Genomic DNA, 20942 nt, shown 5'->3' with positions numbered 1-20942 from the left:
TGCCTTGACAAGTAAAAGTGAAACCAGGCAATGAACAATTAATAGCTGTGAAACTATACCCATTAGCCCGAGGAGGCCATAAAAGCTGACCGATACACAGAAACTAGTGATCCGTGTTGCTCTTAATAAACCCTCAAGACTGAATTTGCTTCAAGTCATCACAAAGGCTGAATTTAACAAAAACAGAGAAGTCTTCCCTCAAAGACAACAAGTCTTGCTTGTATCCCATGTTGCCTTCACATCCACCTGCCTTGCAACACAGTTGAATTATTAACTTCTGGGTACTGTCTGTGTTTATATCTTTAGTACACTAATGTGCTGTAAACGCACACCAGTGTTTTTCTGTCAGTGAAGAAGGTGAATCCTTCCCATACAGAGAGTGACATGTATGTGCATGCAATGCTGCGTGAGTCCCGGGTAATGCAGCACTTCCTTACTGTGAATGTATTAGTCTGAAAAGGCAGTCCCTTTAACGATTGGTCAGCATCAGGGGCTTTAACCCTCATGTAAGATCCTGGTCAATATAACATTTGAGCTCTTTATGATTCATGTTTGCTGTGTTTTATGAGCATTTTCAAATAATCGCTATACATCGTTGGTTGAATTTTTCTTACAGTTTCTTGCAGCCATTGGTTAAGTTAATTTCCAGTATAACCATCATTGTAAACTCTTGATTCACACTTAATATCTGGTCTGCATTAATATGTTTTGATGCATCTTGCATTACAGCTGAATGTATTCATTCATGGATTCAGGTTAATTTGAACAGCCTGCTCTGCAACACCTGCTAACAATAATGTAATGTTGCCATAAGGACTTGAGGTTCACTGTGATGGATTACAGGACCCTACAATGTTGCTGCCATATTGTACAGAACTAATGGAAACCAATGGCTGCCAGGAGCAGTTTCAATACTCAAGAATTCATTTTAATATTTCTTATGGTTATATGCTTACTAACGGTTATTTTATGACGCTCAATTTTCTTTGTGGAATCGTATGTTTTAATGGCCTCTTTTCATACCATTCCGCGTTCAACATTATTTAACTTTCAATTAACGTTACTCCAAATGAAGAAAAAACAACAACAGACGGGGCTCTTAATAGTTCCCCTTGAAGCACATCGGGAAAACCACATCAGTCTCATTTGGGTCAAATTTGCCAAGCTGTTAATTATTTCTAAAAAACAAACAGGTATCACAACCAAATGGAGATGTGACGTCATAGCGACGCTACTTTGGCTAGCGTTAATACTGGCCAGCTCACACCGACACCAACGTCAAATTACTGACTCAACTCAACTGTTCGCGCTAAAAATTAACACTTAACAGCTAGGTTACAAGAAGAAAATTATGTAAATTATTCAGATTATATATATAGGTCACCGCTTTCGGAACACCATGGTAGCGAACGTTAGCTAACGTTAACCAACTGACGTCAACATTATGTACACTAACATCCCGTTTTAACGTTTTAACGTGAGAGTCACCCAATGGCCGTGTATCAACTTGTTTGTCCCGTCCGCCCTGTTAATTCAACTGCTGACAAGAACAATTAAACAACCCAACAAGTTTCCTCTTACCCGGTGTTGAAAACAAGCGGCAGCAGTGCGCAAGAGACCACTTTATGTTTATTTCCAGGGCAAAGGCGAGACAGGAATTGAGGGGAATAAATGTCTTTCAACAAGTTCCACTAAAAAGGAGAGGCAATGAGGATGCCTCGGGAAGAACAAGTGCACTCATGAGAAGTAATGGAGGGGAACCGGAGGAGGGTGTTTAGAAAGTGACCCTCCTTCTCTCGCTAAGCATTGTGGGAAAAGTTTAGTTCAGCGCTACACATTTAGTAAGTTCAGCTCCTAAAACTCACTCCGTCTTTACTAATGCAGACAGGTGACATGTGACATGTTTCTCCCTGCATGCATTGATATCAATTACTTGATATATATATATTTTTAATGACTCCCTGGAATTAAGAAAAATCCATCCAAATCACACCAGTTGATTTTTTTGCATCAAAAATAGCTTTTCAGAGAATGCAGGTAGGAACCCGGATAACATTTAAAACTGCGTTTACCTGTCTCCCTTTGCATGCATGCTGTGATCCAGACATGTTGAGAAGGAGTTCTAGACTGCAACCCTTCTTATATACAGTCTATGAGTGCAAAAGGGAAAGAGGTATACATATTGACAGGAGAGGAGGAAATCACACTGATACATGGAATAATTTGGGATGATTTACAGCATCAATGATGAACTTTCAATCTCAGTTTTTAAGTTAAAAAAGTAATTTAATTGCCTAGAAAAGTGCATGTCTATTATTCCATGACCACTGGGTGACTCTACCTGCTGGGGAAGATTGGGTACTACAATCGAAAGCTCCTGAACATACTGTGGATTTGTTGAGAAGGTTTTGTCAAACAACATCCCCAAAACTTGTACCTCCTCCACTTTGTTACAATGGAGTATTTTGGTCATTCAGTTGCATATCAGGTACATACTTTGATTTAGGTTGCATTTAGTGATCCCCGGCCTGGCAGGTGGGACATGAGGCCCTGACTTTACTCGGATCTTTAGAAACACAGGGGTTACAAACCCCCTCGAACACACCCCTCTCTGAACACTTTGACCAGAAACCCAAAGGTCCCTAAAATATATATTTAAAAAGTGGATTTTTCATGTTCAGTGGTAGTCAGTTAAAAGGAAAGTACTTTTTTTTTTTTTTACAATTTTAAATGGGGTTTAAAACATACCCACGTGCCCCTATGTGCATTTAAAGAGTTATTGGTCTCTCGTGTAAAAGATGGTGGGACACAATCCAGTCCTCATTCACAAACATGCATTTTTTGTTTCAAACAGTCTAAGTTATTCAAATAAAAATACCCTGTTTTTGTTTCCATTTCCTGACTGCAGCTCAGCTGGAAAACCTGTCCAGCTGTTTTTCCCCACGAATAAATTCAGACTGCTGAAGTGTCATATGTGAACCTATTCTGTAATACCTAGACAAGCTCCGATGTCTTTATGAGAGATACTGAGAGGCTCACCCTTATTATTAGTGATGGCGAGATGAAGCTTCCTGAAGCATTGAAGCTTTCCATCCAATTGGTTCGCTCATGTACCGGAGCTTCATGGAGCTTCATTTGCTCTACTGCGCCACCAAGTGGACAATAGATGTAAAACAGGCAGAGTGATCATAACGACACCATAGCTTTGGTGTGTGAAGCTTTAAATTGAATAAATTATGTTTGTGACGCCAATACATCAATTCTTAACTTATTAATACTGTGTCCATCTTTATGATATATTGGCGGGATCAAAAATAAAACTCGAAACAAATTGGGAGAGGGTTGTGATGTGACTGTGGGTCAGTGATTAGATATATCCGACTTTCAGTCAGAGGATCGGTGTTTCGAGCCTCAGCTCCGCTAGTTGATGTGTCCAATTTTTTAAAAGTAAAAATAAGAACTTTTCCAGTGCTGGGCTTTTTGAGACTATTTCGCCTGCTTTATAAAATACCCTTTCACAGGCACACATGAAGCTGGGTACAGAGAGGAAGGGGGAAATCCATTGAGTTTCTCTGCCTCTTATATTTCAAATCGCACGGCAAACCCACGAACCATTTTCTGAATCAGTCACGTGGTACGGCCGGCTCACGAGGCTTCGAACGTCACCGCATACGTCATCGACACAAACCTTGATTCGCGCTTCACCAAAATCTACCTGGATTACTCGACACGCGCATCGAAGCCTCGACACGAAAGGACACATCACTACTTATTATACATAGTTTTAGTGATCATACCTGCATGAAAGTGCTGAAACAATTCAGCTTTTTACATCAGATTGTCATTAAACATGTAAATATCCAATATTGTACAGAAGCAAAACTTATGTCAACAGTGCAACGCTTGGCCTTGTATAGTAATATAGTCGTCACATGGCGGATAGTTTCTAAACCAATGTTGTCCAGCAGGTGGCATCATTGCACTAAACATAATACATTAAAGCCTGTGGCACAGCCATTTAGCATTATAACCAATTACAGGTGATACCCTCACATAGCATTTAATGTAATTTGATAAATGCTTTTGATTAATGTCTGACAGATATGACAAGTCACTGCTATCAGCATGTATATTGGCAGACAGAAACATGGGAAATTGCTGTACATACACATTTTAAAAAGGTGGCATTTTGATTTATAGAGACTTATTTTTCTTTAGATGTTGTTGTATTTGAGTTCTTAATCATATTTAAGTTATTCAGAATTTAATTTCATTCTCATCATCCGTAAAATATTAGTCTGGAAAAGGTGCATTTCCTTTCCTCTGTATAAACCTTTATCAAAACTCTAAAATAGCCAAATCTGAGGCATCATTGCCAAAAGTATTTATTTGTGTAGCGTTGAGTGGTTGTTTGAAAAATGTATAAATGCCGAAGGATCCGTCTTATTCACAAACATCAGGATCTGTATTAGCCTCAAAAATCACAACTCAACCAGGCTTTAGTTTCTATGTAAAGTGAGTTTTGAGTGCTTGTGTGCATCATATTTTCTGGCTCAGTTGGAAACCAGATCTAACCTCTTCATACTCTACTCACCGAGATAAAAGCACAATTTACCGTCACATGTACGCACAACTATCTCAACATAAGCTAAAGAACAACTCTGTCTTGAAAAACACAGGCATTGAGAGAATGGAAAATAACAGAAGCACTGCGGGAGCCTCTTCATGAATGCACATTGCTGCATTATTTACAGTATTTTTATTTGATCTTGATATGATGGGCAGACATCTTAAGCTGAAGACGCCAAACACTCCTTCTACCGGGCGTCATGTAGCAAAAAAGACCAAGTGCTGTTGGTTGATCATGAGTCCAAAAAAGCTAATCAGTATGATTTTCTGGATTAGAAAAAATAAACATAAGAGACTAACATGTAAAAACATTTTCTATGACCGTAAATACCTCAAAGAATGACAATATATCAGCTATGTACAAACACATCAACAATATATTATATATATATATATTATACAATATATATATATATGTATATATATATATATATTATACAATATATATATATATTTTTTTTATCTTCTATACCCACTAAAATATACCAAAGAAGCAGCTATTGGTCAATCTGAGGAACTCATTTACCAACATGTTTTTGAAAACAGTTTAAATATCCTTCAGCTGAAAATGTGAAAACTCAAAAAAAAAAAAAAAAAAAAAAAGGGAAAGAAAGACACGTAAATATATATTTTTTTTAAATAACTCAACAACAGTTCTGTGTTTATCCTGTGTGCCATTTCGGAATACTGCAGAGTGTGAGGAGGTAAGCCACTTCAATCAGCTTCTCCAGTGGATAAGAGTTTGTTCGAGGATGGACCGTCTTTGACCATCCAACATTTTCCAAAGTCTACCATTTTCTGTTCGTCATCCGCTTGTGTGTAGATTCCAACACAGTTCCATGACAATTAAAGTAGGCCACAGACATAATAGAAGGGCACTTTTTTTTCCAAAATTTAGCAACCCGAGGATGAAGCCTCTTGTTGAATTAGGGGAGAGGGACAAAGTCTGGACACGGGGAGGGACAGTGGGTTTAGCAGCCTTCTTGTTTGTCAAGAGTTTGTTTCACAGTTGAATCCTTTTATCCACCCAATCTCGCACAAACTTGGCTATATATATATATATATATATATATATATATATATATATATATATATATATATATACATACATATACATACATACACACAGTATATAAACTACAATCATGAACAAGAGCGACGTGGGAGGTTTCGTCCTTAAATACAAAAAGTGTCTTCTGGTGTCCATGTGTGGACTTGCTGTAGTGTGTGTTTGTGGCATCTGAGGAGAAAAACAAGTCCTGAGATATGCACTGAGGGGCTCCTGTAGAGAGAGTGCTAAAAGTGTGATCTATATAAAATGACAACAAAAAAACAAAAATATATTCAAATCTATAGCAATGACATGTCTGTGCGGGATGTGTGTAGTATGTTAGGAGGGGCTTGACCGCGGCAGGGCCAGTATTCGTCCATTGGTCTTTCCCCCGTTCATGTGTGTGAACGAGATGTGGTGCTCCTCGTAACTGCCCCTCAGGCCCATAGACGAGGCCTCGTCCCTGTCCGAACACTGTTCCCTCTGGGAGTAGGACGACGGGTCCAGCGGGATGCTCTCCATGTTTTCCATGTCCAGGTCAAAGTCTTCGGTCTCGGGCGGCTTGTTCTCCTCACTGTAGAAGAAGGAGACATCCCGGAAGGAAGGATGCAGGTCCTCGCGGAGCATCTCGATGATCTCCTGGAATGCGGGACGCATCTTCGGGTTGTACTGCCAACACATCTGCATCAGGTTATGTCTGGAGGACACACGGAGAGCGTTGATCACAGTTAGATGATGCTGATGTCTGAATTTTAGTTTGCTACCGTAGCTATTTGGTTTCTTTCATAACATACTTATTCTTGTTGTCTTTTGATTTAAACTAAACACATCTGTTACTCAGCTGAGTGCCACAGACTGTAGAGGCTCACACTGTTGGTTTTGGTCATTTCATGGAATTTCTTTTATAAGAAAAATGCATATATCACCTGCCTCATCCTTTGGTATACTTAATATTGACCTATTATACCATTTATTGATTAAAAATCAGAAATAAATGTATTATAATACTATCAATCTTTGTTAATATTGTCATCTTGTTTCTATAGTTTCTAATTTCACTGTTATTACAGTTTATGTCTGTCAGTACAGGCTGTTGTGTCAGGTTTCTTCTTTTTTCCTGTCTGTTGTACAGAATATTAAACTATTATATTTTTTTTTTTCATTATTGACTTATCTGCAGATTATGTTCTCGATCAGTCAATAATTGTTTGGCCAAAAAAAAAGAAAACTGAGCAAACTGCCCCAAGTATTTTTCTTCAAATGTCTTGTTTTATCTCACTGAAAACCAGAAGATATTCAGTTTGAGAATATGTAATATAAATGATATACTATTATAAAAAGAGAGCGAAGCAACACATCCTCACACATTTTGTAAGCTTGAACCAAATAATTGTTTGTATTTTTCACTTTTTTATAAATGAACTAGATAACTATCTGATAAATAAATAATCTAAATAGTTGCAGTTAGTTTTCTATTGATGAATGATATAACGAATACAGCTCTATTATAGATTGTAAGAACGAGGGAAGTTAGTGATTCTCAGCTATATCAACAAACTCACTTGTATCAAGTAGCCTGAAATGATGTAATTATTACAATACAACTTTTGTTTCTCTCCCTATCCCACCTCAGCCCTACTCTTGCACTCACATTCTGTCGGCGCAGTTGTCTGGCCGGTCCAGGAAGCCCCCGTCCATGACGAACTTGAGGACCTGCTCATTGGACAGACCCTGGTATGGCTGCTCGGCCAGCGTGCTGACTTCCCACAGCACAACCCCAAATGACCTGGCAAACAAGTGGACGAGAGACAACAACAGAGACACGGGGAAATAAGGACACGCCAATTAGACACCGGACGGAGTAAAAGTGTCCGTAAACACTTGTTGAGTGAGCAGGTACACTGAGGGCAGAGGCCGTGGCTGCAATGCTGGTAAACGACGCAGGATGAAAATAGGTCAACCCCACATTTGTTATTTTGGTCTGCGGGAAAAATCTAATAATGGACTCAACAGGAAATTAATTATCTTGAAAAATAAGTATGTTGTTTGTTGACAAAATAAACTAAAAAGGGTAATGCAATTATGTAAAATAATGTTTTTATTAGGAAGTAGGAGAAAAAGTATTTTTTAAAAAGTAAAGCACTACTGGTGAACTTACGGGTAGACTATTTTATGAATGTCCTCCACAAGCCCTGATGTCCGAACATTTAATTATCCTGTTTACGATACAGCTTGACAACAGCCGTCACTCATCCACATGTTATGCCATATGTTAGAGCTGAGGTGTCACTGACCAGCAGTCTGAATGTGCAGTGAAGACTCCGTCCTTCAGGGACTCAGGTGCCATCCACCTGACGGGCAGCAGGCCCTTCCCTCCCTTCCTGTAGTAGTCGGTCTCGTAAATGTCTCTGGTCATACCAAAGTCTGGGAGGAAAACATTTTCATTAGTTGCGGTCAAACCTACACAGATGACTAACTAGCTTGACGGGGCTCGCCACGCAAGCATTCTCAATGATTGATGCAGGAATTCATTATGGCCACCGTTGTTGTCAAAAATTCTTTTATGCACGTTGTGCTAAAACTTACCTCCTATTTTGACGGTAAGATCGGTAGCTACCATGCAGTTTCTGGCTGCCAGGTCTCTGTGGACAAACTTCTTGGCGTTAAGGTAAGCCATGCCATCTGCGATCTCAGCGGCCAGTTGGAGGATCTCCTTCAGAGACGGCGGTGGACGCCCGGGGTTGTTCTGGGGGACACGAGACAGATGTTTTATTTATTTTTGTATGTCGACAACACAGTTTATACAGAGTTTGATACTTAAATAATAATAATCAAGCATTTTATTGTATTGTCTTTATTTTTTAACCACACTTGTCTGGAGCCTGCTGTTCATCTACACACACGCCTGTTTGAGGTTTTCAGCTGACTTAAGTGCTGACTGCTAAACTCCTCTGTCAATATCCAAGAGCTCAGTCCTCCTCCTCCTCCTCCTCCTCGTCTAATCCGAGTTCCATCTGTATATTTACACACTTCAGAAGATGACACTTAGATGGAACATCAACCTACATATAAGTCCTCTGTACGTCAAAAGTAAACTCAATGTGGAATTTAACATTGTCCAAAGGTAATTTATAAAGTACAACAGTTTCATTTATTGTGATAGCGCCACACAAACAGATTCTTATCAGGCCACACAGTTCCTCATCTATCTAAATGATATGTTGTTCATGGGATTTAACCCTGAATGTCTGGGAGGAAATGTGCCATCAGAAAAGTCACTCTACTTATTGTCTTAATTTAAATCACAATCAAGTGTTTATTTCATGGAGAGTAAGTTAAGTGTGTTCATGAAGCACTTTCCAAGATCGGACGTCAAAAAGTATTTTATCTACATAAAAAGCAGATATAAAAAGAAGAAGAGAAACAGAGGATAAGAGACTTCTGCAGGTTTACTGTTGCAAATTCACCAACCTAAAAACACATATGAGCTTAATTTTAACTGTTCAGAGGCGAGCGTTGTTATCTTGTTTACCTCAGCGTCAGGTCGCAGAGAGCGCAGGAAGCTCTTCAGGTCTCCGTGGGTCATCAGCTCCATCACAACCAGGGTGGGCTGGCCTTTAGACACAACACCCAGCAGACGCACCTGAGAGATAAGGTTTCATTTTAATACGGTCTGGTTGGATTACATTATGCATAATCTGACGGATAGCGAGATGAGGCTGCTACACGTCCTAACGTAGGACAGGTAAGGTATATGCACATGATGGGACATCTAGTCTTTATTCTACATCCCTACTCATCACTTTCATCAGTGAACAAAACTGAATCACAATAATGATGTACAGGGAGTTTCAGAAGATGTCTCTTCTTACCACATGGTGGCAGCTGAAGGCCTTCATGACCGAGGCCTCGTTCAGGAACTCAATTCTCTCTCTCAGGCTGGCCGACTCGTTCACAGTCTTCACCGCTACGTGTGAATTCCCCTCGCCCTTGATGATGTCCTTGGCGATGCCCTCGTAGACCATGCCGAAAGAACCCTGACCCAGTTCCCTCAAAATGTTGATCTTGTCTCTGGCCACCTCCCACTCGTCCTCCTCATACACTGCAGGCACATTTTTCAGAAACATTACACATGGGGATACACAAGGAGCAAGAACTGAGCTCACTTGCACATAAGAAAGCCGGGTAGCTTGGATAATGTTCTGCAGCTTTTTTTTTTTTTACTCAGGAAGCACAGAGAAGAGCAACGTTTTTTCTTTACTGCGCCAAAAGTTTATTTGTATAAATCCAATCAGACTTTGTCATGTGCACCTGCAGAAATCACGTGCCAAATAATATGACAATAATAGGATATAACAGGATTTCTTTCTTCATTTACAAAGTTTCAGAAAAAAAAAGATCACTGCTGGAATCTGGGAATAATCAGATTCTTCAGTGGGAATAAATGGTTGAATATAAGTGGGAACTTATATTCATTTACAAACAGGCTGAGATTTAATTCATTCAAGGGAAACTTTGCAGATTCTCAACCGCCTCTGTGTCACTACAGCACGAGTAGTGCAGGCAGATGAGCGCCTGCCGGATGGCACAAAATGACGTGTGTTGCTGGTTGACGAGGGGAGCCAGCAGGGAGTTTGGTCGCTTGCAGCATTGAGAGCAGCCAGGTGCTGTTCATCTGCATGTACAACTGACACAATTGCTGCAATAACACAGAGCTTCTGGAAAATCTGCAAAGGTTTCCCTTTCATCGCTCCCTTGTCGATGAGAAAAGTACCAACTCTTTTTACCGGAACTTTAAGTTAAAAAAATAAGACAGCTTCAATATTATTGATTAAATGGCTTAAACTGTTTGCTTACCATCATTAGCACTGAGATACTCGGGGTTTGAAGAGGCGTAGATGGGACCACTAGGCCCTTGAGTTAGACTATAGGGAAAAAGAGAAATGTATTTAGTTGTAACACTGACAAAATATAACATAATAAGAACATGAGTTCCAGTATTGAACAAGATGTGATAATGGCGTACTTCTTCTTGAACATGACGAATCCTGCCACGGCCACAAACAGCAGCAAGACAAAGCAGATGATGGGCCCGATGACGATCTTCAGGACGTAGAGAGGATCGCCTGTTCAACACATCACACATTAAAGTTAGGATCAACATGCGGCTCTGTGAAGATAATCTGCTTCAAATACAATTGGTAGTATCTTTTGATCTTGTGAGAATGTGGTAATATTTTGACAGCAGCTAATCCCAATTTAGATAAGAAGACATCAGCAATTATGAGGATAAATAAGAGCATATTTGCAACAATTTTATATTCCTGCCACTGTTCAAGGCTAAACTGGTACAAAAATACATTCATTCCATCATCAATCAAAATATTGATATTGAATATATTACAAGTAATAGTAGTATATGATACAACTTTATTGGAGACTAATATATTGCAACTTGAATATATATTATATATTGTTTATAGAGGATATAGAGTTGACAATACCTTTTTATTTACATTTTTTAAACAATTGTCTTTTATTACTTTTTATTTAACAAAAATCTACCGTCTCACACTCCGCTTGTGAAGTTAAGCATGTTTATGCAATAGTGTCTTTATGCATGATCTATGCTCTGTGTGTATGTGCATTGTTGGCACAGGATTTGTGATGCAGCTGCTTGGAGCTCGAGACAAATTTCCCAGCAGGACAACATTGGCTGATCAAGGGTGGACATTCGCGTGTCGTGAAATACTCCTAGAAACACTCCGGCGGACGTATTTCTGGGAGTAAAGCGACTTGAAAATCTGCTTTGTGTTTGGTCTGAACCTTTAGGAACAACCTTTTGATGTCTCTTTGTGTAGTTTAATTGGCAGTGGCTTTCCAAATTTGCAGTTTGATTGATGTCCGACATGACACAAAGTGTTTAATTTCCTGTTTGTATGAAATTAACTATGTTGGTATTTTTGAGTAGGACCTACTAAACTATCATTAATAAGAGGGTCTGGGCTTAGTTTGCCTTCATGGCAGACGGAGACTTACTTGCGTCCTGGACGTAGAAGTATGTGGGCTCGGTCCAGGATCCGTTCCCGGCCAGCGAGGTGGCCCGGATCCGCACTGTGTAATTTCCAGGATGCATCACTTTCAGTTTGCAGCCGCGGGTCACTTTGTACGTGTTCCTCGACACGCAGTAGTGAAGCTCCTGCAGAAGAACAATGCTGAGGTTCAAGCAGTGGATAACCAACAGGAAACGAGCATTGTATGACGAACGGCTGCTTCATCATTGCCAAGTTTAACATAACAGTTTGAATCATTGTATTGGATATTGTTTCATGCCTTTATGTAATGTTTACACTGATGGCTTTCAGTGTTTCCAAATAACTGGCTAGAACTAGACATGTTTCCATAGCAACTAAAACATGGTGCGACGCTAAAATGATTTCTCTATTTAGTTTATCAATATGACATTTAGTGAGACGACAAGACTAAATTTCAAAATACAAGTCCACTAATAAGTATTGCCTCTCTGATTTGTTTGTGTTGCATGGGTAGTTTCGAGATGGACACATTTTATCTGATTCGCAGTTAAATTGATTTTCATTAGTAGCTCAAGATACTGTGTTTAATGAGAAATATAGGAAGTGCTTTCTGATTAAGAATGTGTTTATGTGAACTCAAATCCCTACAAAGACTAAAGAAATCAAGGCATGACAGTGTGTGTGTGTGTGTGTGTGTGTGTGTGTGTGTGTCTTCACCTCCGTGTCTCCCAGTCTCTTGTAGTTGACTTCATACAGGATGATCATACCATTAGGGGACACTGGTTCTTGCCATGTGACGTGCACTAAATTTTCTGTCACCTCGTAACTGATGGGACCGCTGACGTCGTCAGCTTTGTCTGCGAAAAACAAATGGTTTCATGAATTGTACTTCTATTAGAACTCAGTTTTTTTTTGGAGTAAATAGAAGATGAGATGTTTGGGCGTCCATTTGCCTTAAGTCTCTCTCTCTGTCTCTCTCTCTCCCTCTCCCTCTCTCTCTCCCCCTCACTCCCCCTCTCTCTCCCCCTCTCTCCCCCTCTCTCTCCCTCTCTCGCCCTCTTTCCCCTCTCTCGCCCTCTTTCCCCTCTCTCCTCCTCTCTCCCTCTCTCTCCCCCTCTCTCTCTCTCTTCATCATTAACAAAAATCCAATGATTGTAATCAAACAATTCTTACTGTTTCATTACTTCTATAATTTGACGCTACTCTTATTAAAACAGGATGTTTGGGTGGAACACAGACATATAGTTAAGAAGACAATGAGGGATGAACTCCATGTTTAAACCAGTTAAAGGGGAACCACCAACTTTAGACAGTTACAGGTCTCAACAGGGACTACTACTGCGGAAGTGAAAAAAAGGTTGTGTAAAGTCTTTTTCTGTGTGAAGTCTGCTACAGACTCGACACAGGGGGCTGAGACCGCAAGTGAGACAAAATAAATCTGGGGGTGTTGAGTGAGAAAGAAGGGAATTTACCACTTCTCTACTCTGCTTGACGATTGTTAAAAAATTGAGACGTCTTTATTGGGTAGACTTTTTGGTTGTAACCCAATTGTGACCAAAAGTACAAAACAATCTCAGCAATAAACAAAATGTGTGTTGCCAAACAAACAGATGGGACTCTTTAAGATTACCACATAGTTTTTGTATTTCTTTACAAAGATGGAGCCCACAGTAGCCTCAAATTGTACGAGCTACAGCAGATTTAAATCACCATCTCTTCCATGCTGAGGCAGCTGGCACCCTCTTGATGGAGGTGTGATTGTATTACTTAGACCTACATTCTCCGCTTCCTTAGAAACAGTGCCAACAAAGAGCTGCATCTCCTTACCTTCAGGCATTGTGCGGGCGCTGACATATGCTGCCATGCTGCAGCGGTTCGGGTCGGTCGGGTGGTTGCAGGCGTGGACCTCAATCTGGTAGCTGGTGAAGTGGCGCAGGGTGGAGATGACAGTAGACTCCTTGGCATGGACATAGACCACGATCTTTGTGCTTTCAAAGGTTTCCTCGTCATCTGGGATGCCTGTGCCCTGGGGCGGGCTGGGGACGGTGGTGAGGAAGGGGTGTGTCCAGTTGGCGATGCCCATCACAGAACGCCGCTGTCTCGAGCGTCTAACAATGGCAAAGCACATTTTAAGTTACTTACATAATGCATAAAACACATCCAAATTAAAAATAAGGACCTAGACATTTGTAACAGAAATTGAAAAGATGAAATCGCAGAATTAATTAGGAGGGATTGCAGGGAGCAGTTGGAGCTAGTTGAACATTTTGATGGGGAAAAGCTACATATTATACCTTTAACTCTTCAAAAGACAACTCTGTTGTCAGTCGTCTTACTTGATCTCAAAGACTTCATTGTGGAGGTAATTCTCGAAGGTTTTGCGGTACTCCGAGTCCTCTTTCTCCTTCTTGAGCTCCTTGTCGGTTTTGGGGCAGCCGCAGCATCGTGTCCCCTGGCCCTGCTCCTCCGTCTGGTTCCACTTCTGCTCCTCGTCACTGTCCACCTGAGTGGGCACTCGCGACGGCAACTTCATTCCTGGTGAAAGAAAAACAGTAAGTCAGACAGAATTGGTGCAATAAACACAGAAACATAAAGTTGTATGCACAAATATCCATGTACACACGATCCTCCCACACACATTGTCACCTCCAAGTCCTGACCCTCTCTGACTGAGATAAATTACCAGTGACACAGCTTTCCCGCAAACTCCCATCACTCCGGATGTGTGGGAGTTATGGGAGATCAAAAGAGGAAAGTTTGGGCTCGGTTGTGCGCTTACATGGAAGGGCACTGATGGCACCCACGGAGGTGAGGCTGTGACAAGAATAACTCAACCAAGACATATGTCTGAACGTTGCCTGAACCCGAGCGAGAGGGAAATCCTGATTGTCTCAATGCTAGGTTTCATGTGGTTTAAGCTACATAATACTACCCAAACAAACGTTCACCTTAACCACACTTGATTTTCTTGCTCAGTGGGTTCAGAGTAGTACTCGGTTCAATTCACAAAGGGGTGGCTATGCTTAACATGTGCTCTTAGATCCACAAAGGCTTTTCTGTTGCACCTTTCTGTCCATCCTGCTGAGAAACCTTGCATTATGCAACTTAGATATATTGCGGTTGTCATTTGGTCATTCTTTAACTCCAGTTCTGCAACCTTTTTTGGAATGTGTGTAACGTGCATTTTTAAGAGTTATGTCAGACATCTATCAAGATAATGAAGTTGAACTTGTTTCTTTTGAGTGTTTGGTTATATATTCTTATATTGGTGCTTTTATGTAGAATTGTTATAGTGTGGTCGTTGTTAAGCTTGTCTGCTTTTGTATATAATGTCAGTCGATATATATTTTTGGAAAATCAATGATACAATCTTGTAGTGAACTACCCATCAAAGAGAATCAGAAGAAGTAAAGAGCTTTCCTTGAGAAGAGAGCGAAAAACTGGCAAATACATTCTTTCTCTTCCTCGCTCTCAGTCAGTCAGACACATAACACCACAAACACAGAAGCAGACACAACAACAGGACAACCACCAACAATATGGCTCACCCTTCTGACAGTAGTCAAACTTGTAGAGCTCGCTGGCTTCCGGCTGGCGCTGGCAGAAGACCAGGTAGTGAGTGATGTTGCCGTTGAGGTCATTAGGAGGTTTCCACTTGAGGATGATCTGGGAGGACGAGTTGGACGAGGAAATGGGGTCCAGCGGGACAGACGGTTCTAGAGACATCACGGAAATACAGAGGTTTGATAAGTAAACAATCCTTTTCATGCCCCTGAACAGCAGCGAGTTGTTTAAGAGTGACAACAAAAAACATAAAACACATTGTATAAATACAAAGTATAAATGTGTGAGAAACCGGGTCCACACAAGAAAACTATTTAAAAAGTAGTTTTCATTCTGAATAAAAATATGAACTATTTAGACTTATATTCATGTCACATAAAGCCACTTTGGTGTCAAATGTCCGCGATTAAATCACCAAAATTAAGATTGAATGGTCATGGGTCCAAACTACAGCTGGGAAATGTTGACAAGCAGATTGTTTTTGTCATAAAATGCCTCGACACTTTTGTTAGAAATACTGCCAGCATATCAAACCATGAGCTGATTTTAGAGCTAAGCAATTCAGAATATTAATTATTAATATATGTATGTAATTTGACTGACCATGACACTGCACTTAAGTGACTCTGATTTTCTGTAGAGTTTAATAATGAGAATCCTTTTTAGGGATGAGAGAACCGTCTTGAAGACATTCAGTAAAAAGAACGAGACCGTGAGAAGTCATGGTACATTGCTGTCACAGTTGGCTAATTTCTTGAAATGAATCATTGGAATTTATCAAATATAACAGAGGGGAAGTTCTGATTTGCATTTCATGTCACAGTACAACTATTGAAACACTTACTGGCAGTGTGTTGGTGCTGTGAACAGCTGCTGCCTGCTCTGGGTATATGCAATTTTTGTTTATGACACTATAGTATTTTGCTCTCGTTGGATGTCCATACTTTAAGTGAGGACCAAACCCCCCAAAAAAATTGCTTTTTTTTTTGGTAGTACTTTCTGCACTCTAGGGAGCGCAGGAGATAACCGCACTTTGTTTGCGGTTATTTGTACATTTTGAATATATCTTTAAGTTTTTTAAGTCTTTATTGGTGTATTTCTTTATTTCAATGTAATTGTAGTTTCCAGTGTGTAGTTTTATTTTAAGTTATTCTTCAAATGTTAAGCTTTGATTTGCATGTTCAGTTTCAGTTCTAGTTTTCAGTACTTTGGCAGGTGTGGTATTTGATTTATTTTTTTCTGTTCCTTTAAAAAAAATGGATTTATTGTTTTACATAGAGAAGTGTCACTATAAATAGTAAATCTGCATCATACTCATGCTTTAAAAATAAACATATATTTCTTAAATAAGTTGTAATTTGTTGACATGTTTACATAACATCTAGTTTTTGTTTGTGTTCTTGTTTACTGTAATAACCCTGGTTATCGCTTTTCATATGATATGCATCGTTCATGGTATGTGGAGCATCAGTGAAATGTCAGTATTTAATGAAAGACACAACATGACTGTAAATTGCATAATAAACTGTAATGTGACCTGTATTATTCTATTCTTAATTCAATCCTACTTAGTGAACACAGATTAGCAGCAATAACACGATTTGGTGTGTGATTCTCAGGGAAGTACTTGTTGTTGGTGAGAATGAAATGCAGAAGTTACATAATCATTGTTTGAAAGACAGATTGTTCTTGTTGTGCTATTATACATCTAAACGTGTTTTCTGATCTTTTTAATCTTTGTATCAAATGTGGGCATGTGACAAAGGGTTGTTCCACGCTGAGAGTATAAAAAGACGTCATCAGCTACATGTAGCGAAAACAAAGACTGGCATCACCATTTATCTGATTGTCTGGTAAGCTGAGTTTACGAGTGGAAGGTAAACCCAAGAGACACTCTGCATCTTAAAAGTATCATGGCCTGGAAATTCTGAGAAGACAAAAAAGTATCACTGAACTAAGTAGTGAAATTTGTACATTCATAAGCAAAGTATGGGAGGATGGCATTGTGCGTGGGGATGTCAGACTGAACCCTAAGGAGACACAGCTATTGTGTTGGCCCTGTTTCATGATGGTGTAACACACTGGTCTGACTGCATTGTCAGACCAAGTTTCACCGTCAACAGCTTATTTGTAATGACAGCTTTGCCCTTCTGACGAGGTATGCTGGTTAGACATGACACAGCAACCCCCCAGGAACCTTAAAGAGGTTGCCAGACGGATGGAAAACAACCCTCCCTTAACACGACCGGCTGTTTCGTGTGAGCGAGAGATGTCATGTTTGATGCGGTTTATCAGGAAGGAAGAGCGCATTGTGTAAAAAGGAAGCCGGTTAGACAGGCCATCATGGCGACGACAAAATCTAACTGCACGCGACGCCCGCCGTGGGTGGCAATTAACGTACAGTACAATTAACTAGTGGGGAAAAGATTTATGATCGATGCGTGACCGCCTGATGTTGACACCTTGCACGAGACGGCACCCTGATGGTCGATGGCACCCCAGGCGGATCCTGCCATCCGTCTTCCACTTCCCTGTTCTTGTGCCAAGGACATTTTGGCAGCTGCCAGACCGACACACACAACACTGAGTCCACTAATCAATGATGGTAACACCACAAGAAGCGTGGATTTAAAACAACCCTAAAAATAGTTCTTGCACAGGAGAAGAAATAGTGCTTTCCCTCCGAAAGTAATGTAACAACCCGTAATCTGGAGTTTCCCATAACCTAACTTTTCATAACCTGTAAGACTTTGCTTAGAGGTTCCTACTTTTTCTTTCCACAATGTTTCACAAGCAAGAACATTTTTGATATACTGTACGCCATTGAAAAGACAACGCTTCAGAACCAATTGTCATTTGGTAGGATACTGCAATTGTGGGACAGATAGTAATGGAATAGGTGTAGCTAATATTCATTTTCTTTACATGCCCTTTAAATTTCTACAGCGAAAACGTAATAAAAGGACTGCTGCTCGAGTCTCTCCTGAATCAGAAGAAGAATGGCGGTTTCTTTCACACATATAAGGCTGCCCGCTGAAAGTCAATGAGGCGAATCATCCGTTGATGAACCCCGACTTCAAATTCTTCAAGTCAAGCTGTCTTTTATGGAGAACTTTGTGCTCTTGTATACAATCTCATCGTAAACACCTTTGCTGTAGAATATGATGGCTCCTTTTGACTAGTTAAGGTGGTGGACATTATCACAGAAATGCATGCTAATGGATGACCGGATTGACGATGTACAGACTGATTCAAAATTGTACGTAGTGCATCAATATTTGATCCACGTATTTGAACGACATCAAGGGGATATTTCTTTTACTAGATAACCAGTAAACGACACAAATCTCAATCAGTCTTACTGGTGGCATTGGTGCGAACGTAGATGATCTTGCTCTTGGCGCCATGGACCTGGTGCTCGTCAGAGGCCGACAGCTGGGTTTTCACCATTATGGCGTACTGCGTCCAGGGCTTCAGTGGCAGGATGAGATGACCCGGTTCAAACTGCTCTTTGTCCCCCTCTGTGGCTCGTCGTGGAGGGTCCACGTCAGCAATCACCCAGCTGTTGGAGCCACAGGCGTCCTGCCCGTCAAACTCGGTTACGTTCTGAAAAGGTCTATTGTGCGGAAGAACAATAACAGAATACGGGTGAAAAAAATGGTTATAGGCCAGATATTGACTTTAAGGTTTTACAGCAATTTATCATTGTTTTTAACTCTTTTTTTTTCTCATGTTAACTGTTAAAATAGTAAATATGATATTATATAATGTGTTATACCATTTCTCTGTAAGTGTTTCAAATGTGTCAGTGATGCAGGGAATTACATTACCACGATGCACGAAATCTAACTGATGTCTCTATTCATCTTTTTCTTATTTATAAAGTACTTAAGCAGCTGAAAACAATATTTTTTTCTGGCAGAGATCCATGTCTGATTGTGACTGATGGCTGAAGATTTACTTACGCTTCTTTGTAGAGCACCATGAAGCCCAGCAGGTCTCTGAAGTCTGGTGGCCAGAAGGGTTCCCACTTGACCATTATTTTATCGCTCATGGTTCGAATCTGGGTAAACTTCAACACATGGTTTTCACCTGAGAAAAGACAAGAATCGGTTAAAGGTGTGTGTGTAAGATATGGCCAGAATTTTAGTTTAAAACATTCAAAGATTTAACTAACTTCATCAACCGAATGTGAGAAGTTACAGTGTTGACGTTAGCATATATGATAGTGAGTCACTATACGGTCCAGTCTGCCCTCACTCCAGAATACGAAGAAGACCTCTTGTCAATAGTACATCCATGGTCCGTGTACGTTTGAATAGTTTAGAAAATGACCCACAACCACGCCTCGTTCTCCCCGCCATCAGGACACTGCTTCGTCGGGAGTATAGCGGGCGGCAGAGAGACAGATGACCCCTCCGTTATCAGTTGGCACATATTCAGCCAGAGGTGCAGAAGACTGTAGATTCTTAGACTGTATGGCCGGATGCTAGGGGACGGTCCCAACTCCTCACCTGATCAATACATGTTCTGTTGATGCCGCTACACAGGTTATACCCAGCGCTCTACCAGCCTGCTGCGACTTCCGGTGCCAGGGTTTTTCACGGCTTCATCCGAGCCACTACAGCCGTCAACTGATGCTCCATCCCCCGGAGCCAACTGAAGCTTAGTATGAAATATACCCAAGTCCTGGAGCAGCCACCTCCCTCCATCTACGCAATCATTAGAAGTAAATAAAGTCTGACTCTGTGGGCCCTCCTTCAGACAAATTTAAGATAACAGCGCCAGATCTTGGTTGTCTGGTCCTGATTTTGGTTACTAGAAACTGAAGCAACCCATCCCCCTCTATCTTCTTCTCTTTACTGCCATGCGCTTATATCAAACAAACCAAGGAAATGTGTCAAAGACATATGAAAGAGAGATTATTGAGTCGTCCCCTGCAACCTGCCTCTTAACTTGAACATGTAGTTTAAGATGGAAAGGACAAAAATAGTACAACACTGTTACCATGTGAACATGTATCAGTGCTGTGCTCCATTAGTTGCTCCTAGTTAATCTGAGTCAGTAAAATGTTTGCCAGAAGATGCATGCAAACATAAAAAGGGACAGGAAATGGCCATCATAACAATAACTCTGACTATATTTGCGTCTGTACAAGGGCAGACTCTTGTGTTTTCTGTTGCCACAGTAACTCCTGCAGCCGCTGACATGTCGTCAGAGCAGAGGTTCTTACATGAGGCCTGGTCTCCGTTGGTCTTGGAGGCGATGTCGTTCTTGACTTGCCGCTCCTTGGTCCCCGTCACCTCCTCCATCTTGCGGATCCCAGACATGCAAAGTTTGGAGTTGTAGTGGAAAAACATGCGCCCCTGCAGGATGGTGAGCTTGTGTTTGGACCAATCCCAGAGCTGCCGCAGGTTCTGGTTGTCCAGGGCATAGAATGAGTAATTCCTGGAAAAGAACACACGAGATTGCAAAAAGCTTATTTTTCATGATACATATGATATTTAGCCGAGAACATTATTGAAGAGTAGCATCAATAGAAAAGTATTTCAGCATGGGTAGCCTACAATTTGCATCTTATGCCGATCCTCTGCCATTTCTACTGTGTCTAAGTGTAGGCCATTGTGCTACAAGCGCCTTCCACCTCGTCCGAATGAAGCCTC

General features: G+C 40.7%; 1 protein-coding gene across 1 annotated transcript in view; it reads right to left on the bottom strand.

Moving 5' to 3' along the window:
* Positions 1-5787: 5787 nt before the first annotated feature.
* insra (insulin receptor a) overlaps positions 5788-20942 on the bottom strand; it is a gene marked incomplete at its 5' end in the record, with an annotated part of 45054 nt that continues 29899 nt past the window's right edge. The window contains 16 exons of the mRNA XM_079223829.1: positions 5788-6377; positions 7332-7466; positions 7975-8104; positions 8267-8426; positions 9213-9323; positions 9553-9782; positions 10538-10605; positions 10707-10806; positions 11720-11879; positions 12433-12572; positions 13543-13823; positions 14052-14250; positions 15264-15431; positions 18642-18895; positions 19245-19371; positions 20513-20727. Of these exons, the coding sequence (XP_079079955.1) occupies positions 6020-6377; positions 7332-7466; positions 7975-8104; positions 8267-8426; positions 9213-9323; positions 9553-9782; positions 10538-10605; positions 10707-10806; positions 11720-11879; positions 12433-12572; positions 13543-13823; positions 14052-14250; positions 15264-15431; positions 18642-18895; positions 19245-19371; positions 20513-20727 (2836 nt within the window). The 3' untranslated portion in view covers positions 5788-6019. The remainder of the gene's footprint in view (positions 6378-7331; positions 7467-7974; positions 8105-8266; positions 8427-9212; positions 9324-9552; positions 9783-10537; positions 10606-10706; positions 10807-11719; positions 11880-12432; positions 12573-13542; positions 13824-14051; positions 14251-15263; positions 15432-18641; positions 18896-19244; positions 19372-20512; positions 20728-20942) is intronic.

The sequence above is a fragment of the Taurulus bubalis genome, assembly GCF_910589615.1.
Source record: "Taurulus bubalis genome assembly, chromosome: 1".
NCBI classification, from domain to species: domain Eukaryota; kingdom Metazoa; phylum Chordata; class Actinopteri; order Perciformes; family Cottidae; genus Taurulus; species Taurulus bubalis.
The sequence above is the reverse complement of the archived record's forward strand: the minus strand, read 5'-3'. Positions and strand labels throughout refer to the sequence as shown.